At 51.8% G+C, this 19,814-nt stretch overlaps 1 protein-coding gene across 4 annotated transcripts in view; it reads right to left on the bottom strand.

The window, feature by feature from the left end:
- NLGN3 (neuroligin 3) overlaps positions 1–19,814 on the bottom strand; it is a 1,023,628-nt gene that overhangs the window by 440,008 nt on the left and 563,806 nt on the right. For all 4 annotated transcript variants that reach the window (XM_069612391.1, XM_069612393.1, XM_069612394.1 and 1 more), the window contains exon 3: positions 1,685–3,112. In XM_069612391.1, coding sequence (XP_069468492.1) covers positions 1,685–2,162 — 478 coding nt within the window. In that variant the 5' untranslated portion in view covers positions 2,163–3,112. The remainder of the gene's footprint in view (positions 1–1,684; positions 3,113–19,814) is intronic.

Raw genomic sequence — 19,814 nt, 5'->3', positions numbered from 1 at the left:
CCTTGATGCCCCATGAGTGCCGTTCAATGGTGGCCTTGTGATGTAGGCTCCCAAGGTCCCAGGAAGCTCTCCTTCCTGCGGCGTGACCTACCGTACTGCGCGTATCACCTAGGAAGGAATGGGTTAACCGCAGAAGGAGAGCCTTCTCGACCTGGTCACCAGCATCCCAAGGTGACAGAAACAGACCCTCAAAGGTCGTCATTCCTTATCCCTTTCTGTGGACTGTGAGTTTTCCTCGGTGAAGAACCCTTACCCTGAACCACTTAGTGAGGAACACAAGAAACCCACAACACTACCACAAGCCATGTCCACTCCATGGGCCAGGAACCCAGAAGCCTAGTTAACCTGCATGGGAGTTAAATCTTAGTAACTTGGGGAGCCCTGAACAAGCAACCAAATGGGAACTGAGTGGTCTTTAAAAAATAATTAATATCTCAAACTCTCTGCAGAACAGAAGAAATGTGGTCAGGTCCAAAGGGTGTGCCAACTTCTTCTTGGGGTGAGACTGGGGGCCTTTGTTGTGGGCACGCTGGTCACGCAGTTCAAGCATATTGGGCCAGTGTTCGCGGGGGCGGGGGGTGGGGGGGGATTGGGGGGTGTGGGGGGGCTATGTGAAAAAACTTAAGAGCCAGGACATAGTTAGCTGGAGGGTGCTTTGGCAAGCGTGCATGCTCATGACCTAGGTGGGCACACGTTATCTCCTCGTCAAAAGGGAGCTCGTTATTGCTGCGTCTCCTAACACGAACAGCAATTGGCAATGTTATATTGTGTATTATTGTGTCATGTCCACGTTTTTAGGATTGACAACCAATACCCTGCAAACAGTGGGCTTACTCGCACACCAGTGCTGAGCCGGCTGGTCAGGGGCACACAGTGGTCTCAAGATTCCTCTGTGTGATAGGAGGTTGGCATGGATGGTTGGGTGAACGCCAGTTGCAAAGCACATGCTGGTCACACATAGTTGGGCTGGCTCTTGTGTTGGGCAGAAAGGGGGTACGCATAGACATGAGAAAAGATGAGTCTTAGTGGCAGCCATATAAAGCACCCCCTTTGTTTTGTGGGTTGCTTTGGGAGACCTGTTGGTTGAACATATTCGGAAAGAGGAGAGGCCCCTGCTGGGATTGAATCCTGTTCCTATGTAACCACTTCCTGGAACAGGGTGGGTAAATAGTATCCTGCTCGGCAGGCTCAATATGACAGCAGCACAAGACCCATCCCGTTCTTTAAGCCCTGTCTCTCAGTGGCTCCCTCCTGCGGGGCTGGGGGTAAAGGGCTTGACTACCAGACCCTCTGAGACAAAGTAGGGGCAGACTGTACGCCAATGGGAAGGTTTCAGGGGTGGGGAAGAGTGGAGAGGAACCGAGGGATTGTGGGGAAGGGAGAGGGCAGAGAGAACAGGTGTGTGAGAGAGACAGAGAGAGATAGAAAGAGAATGGCAGAGACCAGAGGGTGAGGAACCGCTGTACAGAACAAAATAAAAGACCAAAGCGTTAAGAGACATGCAGCCAACACGAGACACCCATGCGTGAGACACAACAGCAAGATGAGGGGAACTGTAGGACGTGACAAGGGCGAGGGAGTCAAACAGAACCAGAGGCGGCCATGGCTTGGCCCCCAGTTGCCTGTGGGGGCCAAGGGCAGCGTCGCATCGCGTCTTGCGGCTGACACCCCATCGGGGACTCACCATCCTCAGTGGGCACGTAGACATTCAGGTACAAGCAGTCCTCGTTCTGGTCCTGGATGTAGGTGGCGATGATGTCCAGGTTGGAGGTGAACCAGACGGGCATCATGATCTCTGGCACGGCGTTGTGAATGTTCTGAGGGCAAACCGGTGAGAAGTGGGTGGCATTCCTTATGCCAGACCAAGAGGAAGGGGGCTCGGGGGGCAGGAACCGCTTCTCTCCTGTGGGCGGGGCTGCGTAGGGCACCCCTAGGTACTGGTCCACTGGCCCTAACATTTCGCTGGGCAGCGGCACCCGCGTGCCCCGCAGCTTCCCGTAGTGAGTGTTCACCGTCTGTGAGTAGGCCTGGCTGTCCGAACATACTATCCTGGAGGCAAGAGTCAGTATCCACAAGGCAAGGTGAAGGTTCCATCGGGTGACCCAGATGGGCACCTGGCACAGAGAGGGCGAGGGGGTGCTCGGCTGCAGTAAGAGTCGCATTGTCCAGGGCAGAAAGACTGTTGTGCCCAATCACAAAGGCGCCTCAGGGTTGCGGGGGAGGGGAAAAAAGAGGTCAGGGTTGCCTACAAGCAGCCAGCTCCCTCATGCTGCTCTTCCTGATGTGTCCGTCTCCTGGAAAAGTTAGTGGACGAATGGGTAAGAAAATGCAAGAAGGAGGACCCAGGGACCTTAAGGGTGGAAAGACTGCTTGACCAAGGGACCTTAAGGGTGGAAAGACTGCTTGACCAAGGGACCTTAAGGGTGAAAAGACTGCTTGACCAAGGGACCTTAAGGGTGGAAAGACTGCTTGACCCAGGGACGTTAAGGGTGGAAAGACTGCTTGACCAAGGGGCCTTAAGGGTGGAAAGACTGCTTGCACTAACCCAAAGAAGTAGAGAGAGGGAGTGGCTCAAGGCCTGTGCAGAGGGAATCAGTGAGATGAGGTGATGCTGGTGACAGTACAGTGAGATGGGGGAGGTGGTGGGAGCTGGAGGGGTTGTGAGGTGTGGGCAACTGGATTGGATGCTGGCACAAGTGGAGATGGGTTACGGGGCAGGTGGGAGAAGGCAGAAGGTGGGATTTGTGAGCACGAGCAGAAGAGGTGATGTGGGCAAGAGGCGTGTGCAGAAGCTGGCAAATGGGAGAGGTGGATCCAGGGACTGCCGCATCAACGAACTGTAACCAATCGCAAATGGATAACCAAAGACTGTCCAGGGGGTACGGAGCCAAGAGGATGCACTCAGGGGGAGCTGGCACAGTTCCAATCCTGCACCAGTGGAATGGGTGGGTGGCAACAGGGAGTGTTGGATCCAGGAACTGTCGTGTCAACGAAGAGTAACCAATCGTCAATGGAGAATCAAAGACCATCCAGGGGTTACAGAGCCAAGAGGATGCACTCAGAGGGAGCTGGCACGGTTCCAATCCTGCACCACTGGGATAGGTGGATAATCCTGTGGAAAATGAGAGAAAAGGAGAAAGGATTAACCCTTTACGCCCAGACCATTTCAATCTTCTAGCCATAGAACAAGTATGCATAGTCTACGTTCATTAATTCGAATATATACCATATTTTTGTATTTTTCACCAGGATTGACTTAAAGTAGTTATTCATGACTCCATCCCTCGGCGCACCCGCTATCCAGTGCATAGTCTTTCTAATAGAAAGTGTGTAATTACATAGACCACGTGCTGTCATGGTTACCAAATAGCTATTATCAGGATTAATGGCACAGAGACAATGGCTTTTATATATCGATGACGTTTAACAGACACCTTGGTTGTTTTACGGGTCAAGTCTATGCATGTGCTGAAGGACAGACACACAGGTAACCAGGACATGTTCATTGTATGTTACATTCGAGTCTAATTAGTACAATATTGTGTGTATAACGCACGCGTGATGAGAACTTGCAAACATGTTTGATCCATTTCTATTTTCTTTCTTATCAGCAGCAAGAATAACTAACAATATTTACAAAATCTCGAAACAATGTGGGCGTCCCTAGTCCAAGGCGCTGACATCATTATGATGAGATCGTGTTGCATTAATTGAGGGTAAGGATGAAAACAGGCGAATGCAGCAAGGAAAACAAAATATACCTTCCTTTTTCCAAGTCAGTTCAAAATATAGTTCTTCATGTACGTTTTTATTTGCATCAAAAACAATATTAGCTATGTCGGATGCCCTGCGGTAGAGCCGCCACGATGCTGGTAAAAGTTGTTACTCTTGCCGGGAACCCGGTTTACGGGCGCCAGGGTGACGGTGTGAATCCCCATTCATGGAGTCTCATAGAGAAGATTTGCCGTGATTACCGTCAGCGGCAAGCTTTTACCTGGAGGTAACCCAGGTGCCTCACCTGCAGGCCCGTAGTCAGCCGGTCCGGTAAAGTGCAGGTATCCATGGATACTGGGACTTTTTTGCTGGACCTAGAATGAGGCCCGTAAATGAATACCCAAAGCATAATACTAGCCTTATCAAACATCAATGTACGTGTCTTGTAGCAGAGACATGTTAAATAGGGCTGATATAGTAACAGCCAGGAGTCTAGTCCACAATCACGTGACCATTAACCTTTCTGTCTAAACGAGAAATAGAGCCTTTCTGATATTTTAATGGACAGACTAAGCCAATACTGTTTCCACACATGGATTCTGTGGGCCCTAGAAAATTGATTCTACAAAATTCTCTTTGTAGTTGGCTATAAAGTATTCAGATTTTTGTTCCACCAATTTTCTGCCGATTTTAACATCAGGATATAAGTTTTCAGTTCATATCGATCATGCAACGTGACATACTATGTAGCTGCGATTGGAGCATGGTCTTAAACCATGATGTTAGCAATGCTGCCCCTCCTTCTGGAAGCATCCGCAAGGTTAGATGTTGCAAACATATGACGGATCCCAGTTCAGATGCTGTAACCCTGCAAGGATGGACCATCACCGAGGTTTGGATCCCAACAGCTCCCAACATCAGTGGTGATCAAGTCATGTAATCCCTCCCTTAAACGGTTTACGGCCGCAACAGCCCGTCATCACCCTTGCACAAACCCCCTCAGAGCGATTCGCAGAAGAACCGCTCCTACCTCTGCTCATTATTGATCCGTGCAAGCCGTTTCACACTCAGTTCACGTGGCCATGGTTATTTAAAGTGACATTTAGAGGAAGGGCTAGGAGAGAGTGACAATTACTGAAGTGTTGGCACGGTTCCATGAAAGCTGGTCGAATTACTTTGGTGGAAAACGATGAAATCGACATTTTTTGTTGTTTTTCACATTGCCGGATATATATGCCGGGGGAGACCCCCGCAGTCCTCTCCCTCCATAACCCCCCCCCCACATACGTTATTCACTTAAACCAACCCCCCAGATATATTTGTGGCAAAAATCCTTTCGAATAATGTGATAAAATCGGATTCGACCAATTCTTTCCACGACCACACCTTCCGTTACCGTTGGCACAGCAGCGTGAGGAAGGGCATGAGTGTAGGGTAACGCCAGACAAGGACGGCTGTAGGGTTCAGACAGTGTGGGGCTGAAGGCCATCCAGTTGTAGATCCATAGGCATGTCATGCAGGCCCTCATGAGGTGAGGCAGCGCTGGGTTTGAGGGCAGAAAAGTGCCAGAGCTGAGAAGATGTGAGATGTGGAAGGAGGAAGTTAGGCAAGACCTGCACGTGTTCAGTGGTAGGGTGGGAGGTCACCGGATATTATACTGCCGACACATACAAGGTACGGAGGAATCTGCTGACACGAGAATCACCAGAAGTGTAGGGGGTGGAGCGCAGGCCTGGAGCGCCACTTATGGTCATATGATGACGTATTGACCCAGGGGATAAGCTAGCCATCTCCTCCAATCAGCATGCTCCCTGCGAGGGCGTTGTCTGGTAGCCCAGCAACCATGGTCCGAGCCTAGACAGCTGCCAGAGTGTTTCTCTGCCATTGTGCCCAATGCTTTCTGGTAACCTTTGCCCTCACCAGGTTGGCCCATTTCCCCCAAAAAAGTCTTTTCACTTCTCTGTCCTACCCTCACCACTGGTTTCCTCATCAGGCTGGCTGGTCATGGAAAGAAAAGGGACTTGTTTCTTGGTTTGGGTAAAATGACCCCTGTTGAATAAAGGATTACATGCGAGCATCCTTCATGGAAAGAATGTTGTTTTTAAAATAATCAGTATCCCACGAGGTTTTAACTTGTGGGTGCCAGTGACGATATATATATATATATATCTATGTATATATTGAGATGGGCGGACCCCGGCAATGAGGGCTCTGCCAACCCGATGTAGAGTGCCAAGCCCTCGCCTGGAGTGAGGTGCGATTAGCGTCTGTTTCAGACCCCCTCCCTTCCGGTACATATCATGTGAATAGGGGGTGGGGCGGAGTAGAGTAGGATCCCACGGGTGGGGCTAAGTTCTTCAAGGGATGTAGCGATGGTCTCGGTGTGGGAGGAAAGCGTGCGAGGTCAGTGCGCTGCCTGCTAAGTGCTTGAGTGATGTGGGGTTAAAGCCAATGATGGCATCAGGGGCAAGTCCCGTCTATGTTGTGTGGAGAGCGCCCAGTGTGGTATATAGTGCCCCGTGTGTCCATACGCCGCTGGCGCTGGTTCACGTGTGCTCCCCGGATGAGGACCTACCAGCCCTCTACCATTCTTGTGTGTCTGTAGTTCAGAGGTCAGGAATGCCACGTTATATGTCATTATGTGACGATACATGCTATCGAATGCCATATGTTCTGGCTTATAATATGTTACATGCCATGTTTTATGTTGTTAACTGGCACAGTATGGTACATGTGATATGTTCTGTTAAGTTTTAGGTTAGTCCTGCATTCACCAAGGATGTAAGGATGGGCGCAAACATCTTCCTTGCCCAATACCGAAGAACGAGCTTGCGTTGCAGCCCAAGAAACCCTCATCAAGTTTAGGAGCAGTTAAAACAAATGGCCGCCATGGAAAGGAGAGAAGGGACTACGTAGTCCCTTCTTCCTTTCCATGACGGCCTGTCGCAGATCGGGAGCGGAGGTGCTGTGGACAGAAGTGTTTCCCTGTGTGACCGCTCCCGAAATGGAAAGAAAATAACTTAAGTGGGGATGGGAAGGCGGAGGGGGGGGGGGGGGGGGATTCTTTGGAGGGGGGAGGGGTGAATGGGGGTTAGGAGGGAAAGACTTACCTGAGATGGCGGCCACCAGCCCTGAGAAGGCTCAGGGCGGCGGGATTACCGTCTGGTAATGGCCACGTTCTGAGCCTCCTCATTGGCTGGGAGGCCGCCCCCCCGCCCCCAGAGTACTAATAGACATTATGTAATGATATGTTATTGATTGTGCATTTTGTTATGGTACATGCTGTCTTGTTATGCAATACCATGTTAAGCTATGGTATGACATGATATGATATATGATATAGGTCATTTATACCGCGCCTGTACACAAGTGTTTCTAGGTGCAACAAGAAAAGGAAGGGGAGACAAAGGGAGGACAAAACAACAATCTTACTAGGACTTGCGTCATTCTGATCGCGCAAGTACAGGGTCAACGGAGAGGAGAAGTGCCAGAGGAAGGCGGGAGAATAGAGAACTAGGCAAAGCTCAAGCAAGTACCGCTGGGGAGGCAAGCTCTAAGCAAGTGCCGCTGGGGGGGCAAGCTCTAAGTAAGTGCCGCTGGGGGGGCAAGATCTAAGTAAGTGCAAGGAGGCAGGGGACTGTAGGGTTGCAGATACAATCCCTAAGTGCGCGGTAGACCTGGAGGCAGTGCATGGGGCTACGGGTCGTGAAGGAGCCTGGTGCCCATTAAGGTTAGAGGGTTGCCAGCTAACCAGTTAGTGCAGCAGACAAGTACATCAGCAGGGGAGAGAGAGAAAGCAGAAGTGAAAAAGGAAGGTCTTGAGTTGCTTCAAGTTTGAGAGGGACAGAGAGGCTGTTCCAGAAGGAGGCACCGGATGAGGTGAGAGAGCTGCCCCCAACTCTCTGCCTGGAGAAGACTCTGACCCTGAGAGAGTTGGAGGTGGATGAGCAGAGGGCTCGAGAAGGAAGGTGCTTAGGAAGGGAGAGTTGGATGTAGTGTAGTCCCCGGCCCCAGAATGCCTTGTGAACAATGCAGAGAGTCTTGAACTTGCTCCTTGCAGCCACTGGGAGCCAGTGGAGAGATCTCAGGGCTGGAGAGATACAGTCCCTGGGCTTGAGGCCAAGGACAAGTCATGCAGTCTTGTTCTGGATTTGGTGCAGAGGGCGAACAGTAGAGGCAGGCAGATTTAGAAAGAGGCTGTTGCTGTGGTCCGGCTTAGAGAGAACCAGGGCTCAGGAAAAAGTGAGCTTCTGGGGGAAAGTCAGAAAAGGAAGAATACCTCTGAAGAGGTGCAGCTGTTAGTAGAACCTCTAGAGAGGTCTGTGATGGGAGGAGAGAAGGAGAGGGTGGAGTCAAAGATGACACCAAGGTTTTTTTTTTCTTGCAGGAACGTGCAGGTAGAGGGCCCAAGGAGAGCGGCCAGAGTGAAAGAGGGAAACTGGAAGCAGGGAGTCCCAATGAGAAGGATCTCCGTTTTACTGGCATTTAGGCAGAAATCATTGGAGTTGCACCAATCCTTAATCGCAGATAGACAGTCAGGAATGAGCCAGAGGAGAGGAGGGTGAGGGGCCCTGCAGGAAAATTGAGTGTCATCCGCATAACACCGAAAGTCAGGAGAGATGGTAGAGATGAGGTGGGCCAGAGGTGCCAAGTAAAGGTTGAAGATCGAGGGCGAGAGGTTAGAGCCCTGTGTACACCACATGTAGAGAGAGAGGTCGTGGAGAGAAAGGACCCAGGCAGGCTCGATCAGAGACGATAGCGGTTAACCAGGCTAGGGCCTGACCTCTGATGCCCAGGTTGTCACAGAGACGATTGATCAGGATGGCGAGGTTGACCGTGTTGTAAGCAGAGGAAAGATCAAGGATGATGAGGACAGAAGGAAGGCCAGAGTCGAGATTAGAGAGCAGGTTTTCCTAGGTGATCAGGAGAGCAGTTTCCGTGCCTCAGGCACATGGAGAGTAAGGTGGGAGATGGCCGGCTTTTCCAGAAGTGTGCCCAGGAAAGGAGTGATGGAGATCGGGCGATAGTTAGCGGCAGAGGAAGGAGCGGCTGAGGGCTTCTTTAGAAGTGGCCGTATAAGGGAGTATTTTAGGGGGAGGGGAAAGTTCCAGTGGCAAAAGAGTGATTTCACAAATTGGCCAAGGCTGGAGTGAGGGTGTCAATGTGGTCCTTGATGATTCTAGAGGAGCACCTGCTTAGATAACACTTTCATAGATCGGACTAGTCTAGACACATCAGGGCCTGGGAGGGAACAGGAGAGGTGGAGAATGCATCAGGATTGGTCAGCTTCTTGCAGATTATGAGGAGTTGGGCAGTGCTGTTAGCGGTCCTGGAGACACAGGCTTCAAGGTAGGCTCTCTTCCTGGAGAGAACAGAGAGTTTGTATTGCCTTTGGAGCAGGCAGCGGGCCAGTTTCTCAGAGGATGCGCTTGATGCTCTCCACTTCCTCGCAGTCACCCTACACTTGCATTTAAGGGTGGCGAGGTCAGAGTCATACTAAGAGTTGCACTTGGAGGTGGGCTTCAAATGGATCCTCATTTCAGGGGCAAGGACATCAAGAGTGTTAGAGATAGAGAGATGCAGGTTAGAGAAGGCTGTGTCAGAGTGTGAGTCAGCCGCAGACGAAGGAGGAGGAGAGAAAGTAGTGGCAAAAGCCTCCACTGACACACGCTTCAAGGGCCGGATGACCGAGAAGGTGGGCGGCAGTGCTGGGGTTGGCTTCAACTGGGAGACAGAGGGCGTCAGGTGGCAGCAGAGAAGAAAGTGGTCACTCCAAGAGAGAGAAGTGGTGAGAGGGTTAGAGAGGGGACTGTCTCAAGAGATGAGAACATCCAGGGTGTGCCCAGTAGAATGTGTCAGGCCAGATTGTAAAATAGAAAGAGAGAGTTGCAGAGATTGCGAAAGAGCCTGGTGGAGTGGTTAGAAGCATCCAGATGGATACTGAGGTCTCTGAAGAGGAGGAGTTGAGAGGTAGAGGCAAGAAGAAAGGGGGAGCGGTCGGCCTACTCAGAGTGTAAGAGGGTGACCTGACCAAGTGGCCTGTAAATGGTGCCCACAGTAAGAGAGAGGCCAGCAGAGATAGAGAGCCAGCAGACCGGGCATTCAAAGGAGTAGCAGGCCTGTCTAGGAATGACAGAAGCAGGTGTCCACTGCGGGAAGATCAGAGCTACTCCACCTCTTGGACGGTTAGTTCCGGGTTCGGAAAGGATATTTTAGCCATCAGGGAAGAGAGTGTAAAAACTCGTGACAGAGCTGGCCGTGAACCATGTCTCAGTGAGAGTGAGGACATCCAGATCAAGTTCTTTGATGAGTCGGCAGATGTCAGAGGAGTGTTTGACAGCAGAGCAAGAGTTGTGACATGGAGCAGGTTTCAACATTTGAAAGACTTCCGTGGAGGGGTACAGGCATGAGGTACGCTCTGCAGAGGTGTTAGAGGGGCCAGAGATTGGGCAGAGTAGGAATATAGAGATGGCAGAGTAGGTGGAGAGGGTGAGGAGGGTGCCAGAGAGATGGCAGAAGAGGAAGGTGGTGTAGAAGCCAGAGAGGTGTTGGTAGGAGTAGCAGGAGAAGGAAGGAAATTGATCAAATGCAGGAAACGCCCATAATATGCAAGATGTAATATATTCTGTTGCATGCCATGTTGTATGTGAGTCATGCTCCTGCAAGTTGGGCGGCCCTATACAGTGTCAGGTGCATCGCCGCTACGCTGGTAAAGAGCGGGGGTGTACCCAGATCCATGTGTTAGATTACCAGGGGCTGGTCTGTGATTCTCAAGTCCTCAACTCTAGAGAAGGCTATTGTTGTCTGGAGAAGGGTTAGCTGGTATGATATCGGAAGGAGAAAGTGCAGTCCCTATTCAATCTGAATGATTTGGCAGTTGTGGCCATGCGTGGTGTTAAGCCACCATGGTGAATCCCACTTAGCCATTATTGAAATGTTTTCTGCTTGCAATGTGTGGCTAAGCAGAGCACACTCTGACCTTGTGAGATTAAACTTCAGGGATGTGCTTTTCATCTGGGTTTGGAAGGAGGGGAGGCAATTCCTGAGGCAAGAGTTGTTCTGGGTACCGCTTACTTTTTGGATAAACTGGGTTTCAGGCATGTACTGGTGGAGTGGGATGCTGGGGGACATTGGAAAGTGGTAACAACAGCTCCATGCAAAGATGAAAGATCGCTGGGGAGAGTATTGAGCCTTGTGAACTCCGCAGCTGTCCGGGCAGCGGTCTGACCTAAAGTTTCCCATTTGGACGGCTCAGTGCCTGTCCGAGAGGAAAGATGCAGACAAGTTGGGAATGGTTCCTGAGAAGCCGATTCTAGGCTACTTCGTGTGAAGTGAACAATCATGTCGAAGGTGGCAGAGCGGTCTCGGAGGACCAGGAGGTGTGAGTCCGTGAGCTGAAGAGTGTCGTCGATGACCTGGAAGGTGGCTGTTTCAATGATACACTTGGGTCTAAACTCGGATTGGAAATCACAATGAGCTTATGGCCCTTAGGAACGTGCATATGGTAATGGATGGGATTACACCAGAATTATTCTGAGTCCAACTAACCGGACAGACTCAAGAATATGGCAAGTTCTGTTATATTAACAAGTGTCTCAAACAGGGAGGTTACAACGGACATCAACGGACGCCCGGTCAGTCTCTCAATGATCTCCACACAAAATATGGTCCTTATACTAAATAATGCATAAGAGTGATGTCATACTATGTGGCAATAGTGAAAAACCTATCAAGGGTCTGGATTGGTTAAGGGAAAAATCTAAGTATACACTTCTATAGGAGCTAGGATTGTTATTGTCTGCCTGTTATCAGGTGGACAATTTATGCCTACCTCTAAAAACATGTCATTTCAGAAATATAAGAAACACAGTTTCTCAATAGTTTTCAAACTATAAGGTCCTTTGTTATATGGAATAATACAATTGATTGGCATGCTTGTGCTATGTCTGGAACATTCAGTTAATTTAGCAGCACGTAAGCCCAGACCCAGGTGCAATGAGATAAAGCATGAAACTACCCCACCAAACAATTGGCCTTGCAGAGTATCCTTGTCTTTGAGAATGCACAGGAGTGAGAGCACTCACTATCATGTCTGGAACTTCATGTTCAAACTCTATTTCCATCCTTGGCTCAAGTAATAGGAGACCATGATCTGGTCCGTTTTGCAGCTTTTAAATGCTCTAAATGAATTAAAACCTGGCATCCTTTGTGTTCTTTCTTGCACCTTAACGTGAGAATATTCATCCTCTGCACACGTGTTCTTCCTCAGAGTAGATAGCTGACCTCAATTTGTTAGGATCTTGACTTCAGGCCAGGCAGCCTCGCCATGCATCTCCAAGAGCCTATTATTCTTGCTGCAACAGTTTGCCACTTTTCCTTCATGGTTTCTGGCTTACTTGATTCATGATACCAATGTCCAGTTTCTATACAACAACGGTTTCACCTGCATTCTATTCACTACTCATAGCCAGCTTCTATGATGACTTAACCTACCTTGCGTTTCAGCGTCTGTACATTTATTGAACGGTTGTTTTCTGCAGCACTTTGTGCACGTGTAACCTCTTTCTTTTAAATTTGAGAGTTCACTCGATTCTATACTTCGTCATTAATTTCTTCAGGATTTATAAGTTATCTTCAGTCAATATCTCAGGACGTCGTGCACACTTTCTTTTGACGTCATTCGTTCACATGCTCAACTCTTTCTCATAATCCTTCTGGGAGTTCCTCCTGCAGGTTGTCGTCACTTCGGGGGTACATTTGATAAGGTTCTCTTAATGGGTATCTTCTTCAAAGCACTTGCGGTATTGGCACAATGGCTGGTGTCAAACACGGCACGGTCTCATGTCTCCAATAACGGAAGGTAGTAGAGCAGTATCTCCAGCAGATGTATACAGCTGCTCATCTACAGCAGGACAGGGATTGTTGGTCAATCCAATCATGGAGTTGGTTGACAACTGCCTTCTCATTGATGATGAGTAGGAGGATCGTGAGAGGTGGGTAGTCCGCAAGGTCATCTGGGTCTATCATAGCATTTTTGAGATGAGGGCAGAATAATTAATTAAAACAAAATAATGAACTCGTAATTTATTATGCTCATAACAACGGAGACCGTCTCTAAGCGGAGGACCAGGATTCAAACTGATGTTGTTGCGTTGTCTTGCTTCCAAGACAAACATGTCTAAATGGTGCTTTGGAAGATGTCTCAATGAGTACTGCATTCACTATTTAAGGGAGGTGGGGGGGGCAAGGGCGTCCCTCTTGAACTATTGTAGGATGGTAGTTTTGAGGGTTTCAAAACGTGCCCTTCATTGAATCAAGCACGTGTTTAATGCCTATCAGGTCTTTTTTCTTAAGGCCCTGGCATTTATGCATGGGTGTGTTCTCAATAAAATGGCTTGCATGGAATATCACAACGTCGGTCTTACTGGGTCATGTTCAAATCTAGAAAGAGAAAATAAGCAGCGGCTAAACCTATTTTGACAAAAGCAGGTGCGCAAAAAGAGGAAGGAAGTTCCTTGAACTATTTATTTCAGTGCACTAGACTCATGTCTACTTTGCATGTATGACTGGGGTTTCCACGTAGTGAGCCCAGCTGGGAAGCCATGGGGCATTGGACATGGGAGACGCACCCAGGGGATTAGAAGTAAGGGTTTGGGGTGCAAAGAGGGGGCCTGGATTTGGGCTTCAAGTGAGAGAATTAGGGTTGAGTGAAGTGGGAGATGTTTAGGGGAGGGATCTTGCTTCCCTCTTAGAACCCCTGGCCTTCCTTCACTGGCGGAAGATGTAAGGTAGACTGTACCTTCATCTCAGGTCCAAATGAGTCCTTCTTGTTAATCCATGTGAAGTCTTCAGATGATCTGATCAGTGACGAGGCTCAGCTCTCTTTTAAAGCCAAACAAGGCCCAGGGATTGGTGTAGGCCAAGCCAAACTTAAGTGAGACAATCCTGGGTCGCCACCAACAGTCTTCAGTGATGCTTCAGGTGAGAACCAGAGTGCCTGGCAACAGACAAGGGAAGGATGAAAACATATACTTCTAAGTCTCACCCATCTTCCTGTCTGCTGTACATCAAAGTGTTTCCCTAATTATCTGAACCCTACGCAGCGCTTGATCACAACATGGGCCTCATTTGAAGTAGGGTGTTGCAGGCTCCAACAATTTGTTTGTCTCCTACAATTCACATACTTTCCTGCTCTGAAAGGAGTGGTTCCAGACAGGACATTAACTGCCCTTTCATACCAAGGAGGGCTATTAGTACCAAGTTGACACATTACATTACAAGGTGGTGTTGGCGGTTGGTCTCCATTGTCACTTCCTGCACCCAGACCTTTCCTGAGGCCTGCTAATTAACATTCTTCAGTATTCGCCGCCACGAGCAAGGTTTGACAATGGAGATGTAAATCCATCGGGCCTTGACATTTTAATCAGGCTGCTTAATGGACAAAGGCTTTTGATGTACCCATGGCTGTCAGGTGTCAGCTACACTGGTAAGCTGTCCCCCCCAGAGTACAAGACTATTGTGCTGCTGTGCGGTGAGCGTGGAAAATATGTGCGGGACTGGCCCCACATATTTTTTCGGAGGTTGTTCTCGAATCATTAATTCTTTAAATAAAAAAGCCCAAGCAAGCGCACTCTTCCCGTGCGGATGGTTGGATCCCTCACACTCGGACTGGCCTATACAGCAATGACTGAAGTTCAGGCCCAACATGCAAGCAGGCTCGGACTGGCCTATAGGGAAATCACCGAAGCACAGACACAACATGCAAGCAAGGTCGGACTGGCCTCTAAGGCAATAACTAAACTGCAGGACCAACATGTAAGCAGGCTCAGACTTGCCTCTAGGGCATTGACCGAAGTGCAGGCCCAACATGCTAGTGACAGTCAGTTTGTTCTGTGGTCAAACTGGGCCCATTTGATGAGTAACTTCACTGTGCAGCTACCATTTTGCTCAAGTTAAAAAGGACATATCACCTGATCCTCCCTCCCTTCCTTCCTTCCTTCCCTTCCTTCCCTTCCTTCCCTTCCTTCCCTTCCTTCCCTTCCTTCCCTTCCTTCCCTTCCTTCCTTCCTTCCTTCCTTCCTTCCTTCCTCTCCCTCCTTCCTCTCCCTCCTTTCTTCATTCCTTCCTCCCTCCCTCCCTCTTATTCCCTGGTGTTTGCTGCACTGTGGGTAAACATTTCAATGGTACATCTATCCTTCAAGTGAAAGATGGGAAGTTACTTGGAGGGATAACACTCCGCCCTGACTTGCTGCATTGCAGGCTGTGTCAGGGGAGCCATCTTCTTACAGCTACATACTCATTAAGCAGCAGTCTGGGATGAAAGTGTGATTTGTGGTTAATCTATAGCAGGTTAGTGCAAACTGAAAGAGGCCATGGGAGCGCTTGCAGTATTCATCATGTAGTCTAGCTCAAAAGATGTAAACTCGAAAACTGCTTCAAATGCACAGATCACAAGTCCAATAACAGCAGCACCTGTAGATGCGAACACCACCTCTAACACTAACCGGATTGAAAGAACCAGGACAGGACCCTGTAGATGTGGACCCCACCTCTAACAGTAACCGGAGTGAAGGGCCCGGGACCCTGCAGATGTGGACACCACCTCTAACACTAACCGGAGTGAAGGGAGCGGGACCCTGCAGGTGTGGACACCACCTCTAACAGTAACCGGAGTGAAGGGGCCGGGACCCTGCAGGTGTGGACACCACCTCTAACACTAACCGAAGTGAAGGGAGCGGGACTCTGCAGATGTGGATACCACCTCTAACAGTAACCGGAGTGAAGGGAGCGGGACCCTGCAGATGTGGATACCACCTCTAACACTAACCGGAGTGAAGGGAGCGGGACCCTGCAGATGTGGACACCACCTCTAACAGTAACCGGAGTGAAGGCAGCGGGACCCTGCAGGTGTGGACACCACCTCTAACACTAACCGGAGTGAAGGGAGCGGGACCCTGCAGGTGTGGACACCACCTCTAACAGTAACCGGAGTGAAGGGACCGGGACCCTGCAGGTGTGGACACCACCTCTAACACTAACCGGAGTGAAGGGACCGGGACCCTGCAGGTGTGGTCACCACCTCTAACACTAACCGGAGTGAAGGGCCGGGATCCTGCAGGTGTGGACACCACCTCTAACACTAACAGGAGTGAAGGGGCCGGGACCCTGCAGGTGTGGACACCACCTCTAACAGTAACCGGATTGAAGGGGCCGGGACCCTGCAGGTGTGGACACCACCTCTAACAGTAACCGGAGTGAAGGGGCCGGGACCCTGCAGGTGTGGACACCACCTCTAACAGTAACCGGAGTGAAGGGGCCGGGACCCTGCAGGTGTGGACACAAAATGTAACAGTAACCGGAGTGAAGATACCGGGACCCTGCAGGTGTGGACACCACCTCTAACAGGGACCGGAGTGAAGGGAGCGGGACCCTGCAGGTATGGACACCACCTCTAACACTAACCGGAGTGAAGGGGCTGGGACCCTGGGGTGTGGACACCACCTCTAACAGGGACCGGAGTGAAGGGGCCGGGACCCTGCAGGTGTGGACACCACATGTAACAGTAACCGGAGTGAAGATACCGGGACCCTGCAGGTGTGGACACCACCTCTAACAGTAACCGGAGTGAAGGGGCCGGGACCCTGCAGGTGTGGACACCACCTCTAACAGTAACCGGAGTGAAGGGGCCGGGACCCTGCAGGTGTGGACACCACCTCTAACACTAACCGGAGTGAAGGGGCTGGGACCCTGCAGGTGTGGACACCACCTCTAACAGTAACCGGAGTGAAGGGGCCGGGACCCTGCAGGTGTGGACACCACCTCTAACAGGGACCGGAGTGAAGGGGCCGGGACCCTGCAGGTGTGGACACCACATGTAACAGTAACCGGAGTGAAGATACTGGGACCCTGCAGGTGTGGACACCACCTCTAACAGTAACCGGAGTGAAGATACTGGGACCCTGCAGGTGTGGACACCACCTCTAACAGTAACCGAAGTGAAGGGACCGGAGTGAAGGGGCCGGGACCCTGCAGGTGTGGACACCACATGTAACAGTAACAGGAGTGAAGATACTGGGACCCTGCAGGTGTGGACACCACCTCTAACAGTAACCGGAGTGAAGGGGCCGGGACCCTGCAGTTGTGGACACCACCTCTAACAGTAACCGGAGTGAAGGGGCCGGGACCCTGCAGGTGTGGACACCACCTCTAAAAGTAACCGGAGTGAAGGGGCTGGGACCCTGCAGGTGTGGAAACCACCTCTAACAGGGACCAGAGTGAAGGGGCCGGGACCCTGCAGGTGTGGACACCACATGTAACCCAACCGGAGTGAAGATACCGGGACCCTGCAGGTGTGGTCACCACCTCTAATACTAACCGGAGTGAAGGGGCCGGGACCCTGCAGGTGTGGACACCACCTCTAACAGTAACCGGAGTGAAGGGGCCAGGACCCTGCAGGTGTGGACACCACCTCTAACACTAACCGGAGTGAAGGGGCCGAGACCCTGCAGGTGTGGACACCACCTCTCACAGTAACCGGAGTGAAGGGGCCGGGACCCTGCAGGTGTGGACACCACCTCTAACAGTGACCGGAGTGAAGGGGCCAGGACCCTGCAGGTGTGGACACCACCTCTAACAGGGACCGGAGTGAAGGGGCCGGGACCCTGCAGGTGTGGACACCACATCTAACAGTAACCGGAGTGAAGGGGCGGGGACCCTGCAGGTGTGGACACCACCTCTAACAGTAACCGGAGTGAAGATACCGGGACCCTGCAGGTGTGGACACCACCTCTAACAGGGACCGGAGTGAAGGGGCCGGGACCCTGCAGGTGTGGACACCACCTCTAACACTAACCGGAGTGAAGGGGCCGGGACCCTGCAGGTGTGGACACCACCTCTAACAGGGACCAGAGTGAAGGGGCCGGGACCCTGCAGGTGTGGACACCACCTCTAACAGTAACCGGAGAGAAGGGGCCGGGACCCTGCAGGTGTGGACACCACCTCTAACAGTAACCGGAGTGAAGGGGCCGGGACCCTGCAGGTGTGGACACCACATGTAACAGTAACCGGAGTGAAGATACCGGGACCCTGCAGGTGTGGACACCACCTCTAACAGTAACCGGAGTTAAGGGGCCGGGACCCTGCAGGTGTGGACACCACCTCTAACAGGGACCAGAGTGAAGGGGTCGGGACCCTGCAGGTGTGGACACCACCTCTAACAGTAACCGGAGTTAAGGGGCCGGGACCCTGCAGGTGTGGACACCACCTCTAAATGGGACCGGAGTGAAGGGGTCGGGACCCTGCAGGTGTGGTCACCACCTCTAACACTAACCGGAGTGAAGGGGCCGGGACCCTGCAGGTGTGGACACCAACTCTAACAGTAACCGGAGTGAAGGGGCCGGGACCCTGCAGGTATGGACACCACCTCTAACAGTAACCGGAGTGAAGATACCGGGACCCTGCAGGTGTGGACACCACCTCTAACACTAACCGGAGTGAAGATACCGGGACCATGCAGGTGTGGACACCACCTCTAACACTAACCGGAGTGAAGATACCGGGGCCCTGCAGGCGTGGACACCACCTCTAACAATAACCGGAGTGAAGATACCGGGACCCTGCAGGCGTGGACACCACCTCTAACAATAACCGGAGTGAAGATGCCGGGACCCTGCAGGTGTGGACACCACCTCTAACAAGGACCGGCGTGAAGGAGACGGGACCCTGCAGGTGTGCACACCACCTCTAACAGTAACCGGAGTGAAGGGGCCGGGACCCTGCAGGTGTGGACACCACCTCTAACAGGGACCGGAGTGAAGGGGCCGGGACCCTGCAGGTGTGGTCACCACCTCTAACACTAACCGGAGTGAAGGGGCCGGGACCCTGCAGGTGTGGACACCACCTCTAACAGTAACCGGAGTAAAGGGGCCGGGACCCTGCAGGTGTGGACACCACCTCGAACAGTAACCGGAGTGAAGGGGCCGGGACCCTGCAGGTGTGGACACCCCTTCTAACAAGGACCGGAGTGAAGGAGACGGGACCCTGCAGGTGTGCACACCACCTCTAACAGTACCCAGAGTGAAGGGGCCAGGACCCTGCAGGTGTGGACACCACCTCTAACACTAACCGGAGTTAATGGGCCAGGACCCTGCAGGTGTGGACACCACCTCTAACAGTAACCGGAGTGAAGGGAGCGGGACCCTGCAGGTGTGGACACCACCTCTAACAGTAACCGGAGTGAAGGGAGCGGGACCCTGCAGGTGTGGACACCACCTCTAACAGTAACCGGAGTGAAGGGACCGGAGTGAAGGGACTGGGACCCAGCAGGTGTGGACACCACCTCTAACACTAACCGGAGTGAAGGGGCCAGGACCCTGCAGGTGTGGACACCACATGTAACAGTAACCGGAGTGAAGGGGCCAGGACCCTGCAGGTGTGGACACCACATGTAACAGTAACCGGAGTGAAGGGGCCGGGACCCTGCAGGTGTGGACACCACCTCTAACAGTAACCGGAGTGAAGGGAGCGGGACCCTGCAGGTGTGGACACCACCTCTAACAGTAACCGGAGTGAAGGGACTGAGACCCTGGGGTGTGGACACCACCTCTAACAGTAACCGGAGTGAAGGGAGCGGCACCCTGCAGGTGTGGACACCACCTCTAACAGTAACCGGAGTGAAGGGGCCAGGACCCTGCAGGTGTGGACACCACCTCTAACAGGGACCGGAGTGAAGGGGCCGGGACCCTGCAGGTGTGGTCACCACCTCTAACACTAACCGGAGTGAAGGGGCCGGGACCCTGCAGGTGTGGACACCACCTCTAACAGTAACCGGAGTAAAGGGGCCGGGACCCTGCAGGTGTGGACACCACCTCGAACAGTAACCGGAGTGAAGGGGCCGGGACCCTGCAGGTGTGGACACCCCTTCTAACAAGGACCGGAGTGAAGGAGACGTGACCCTGCAGGTGTGCACACCACCTCTAACAGTAGCCAGAGTGAAGGGGCCAGGACCCTGCAGGTGTGGACACCACCTCTAACACTAACCGGAGTTAAGGGGCCAGGACCCTGCAGGTGTGGACACCACCTCTAACAGTAACCGGAGTGAA

Source organism: Ambystoma mexicanum, chromosome 5p, assembly GCF_040938575.1.
Source record: "Ambystoma mexicanum isolate Mex_15411 chromosome 5p, UKY_AmexF1_1, whole genome shotgun sequence".
NCBI classification, from domain to species: domain Eukaryota; kingdom Metazoa; phylum Chordata; class Amphibia; order Caudata; family Ambystomatidae; genus Ambystoma; species Ambystoma mexicanum.
The sequence above is the reverse complement of the archived record's forward strand: the minus strand, read 5'-3'. Positions and strand labels throughout refer to the sequence as shown.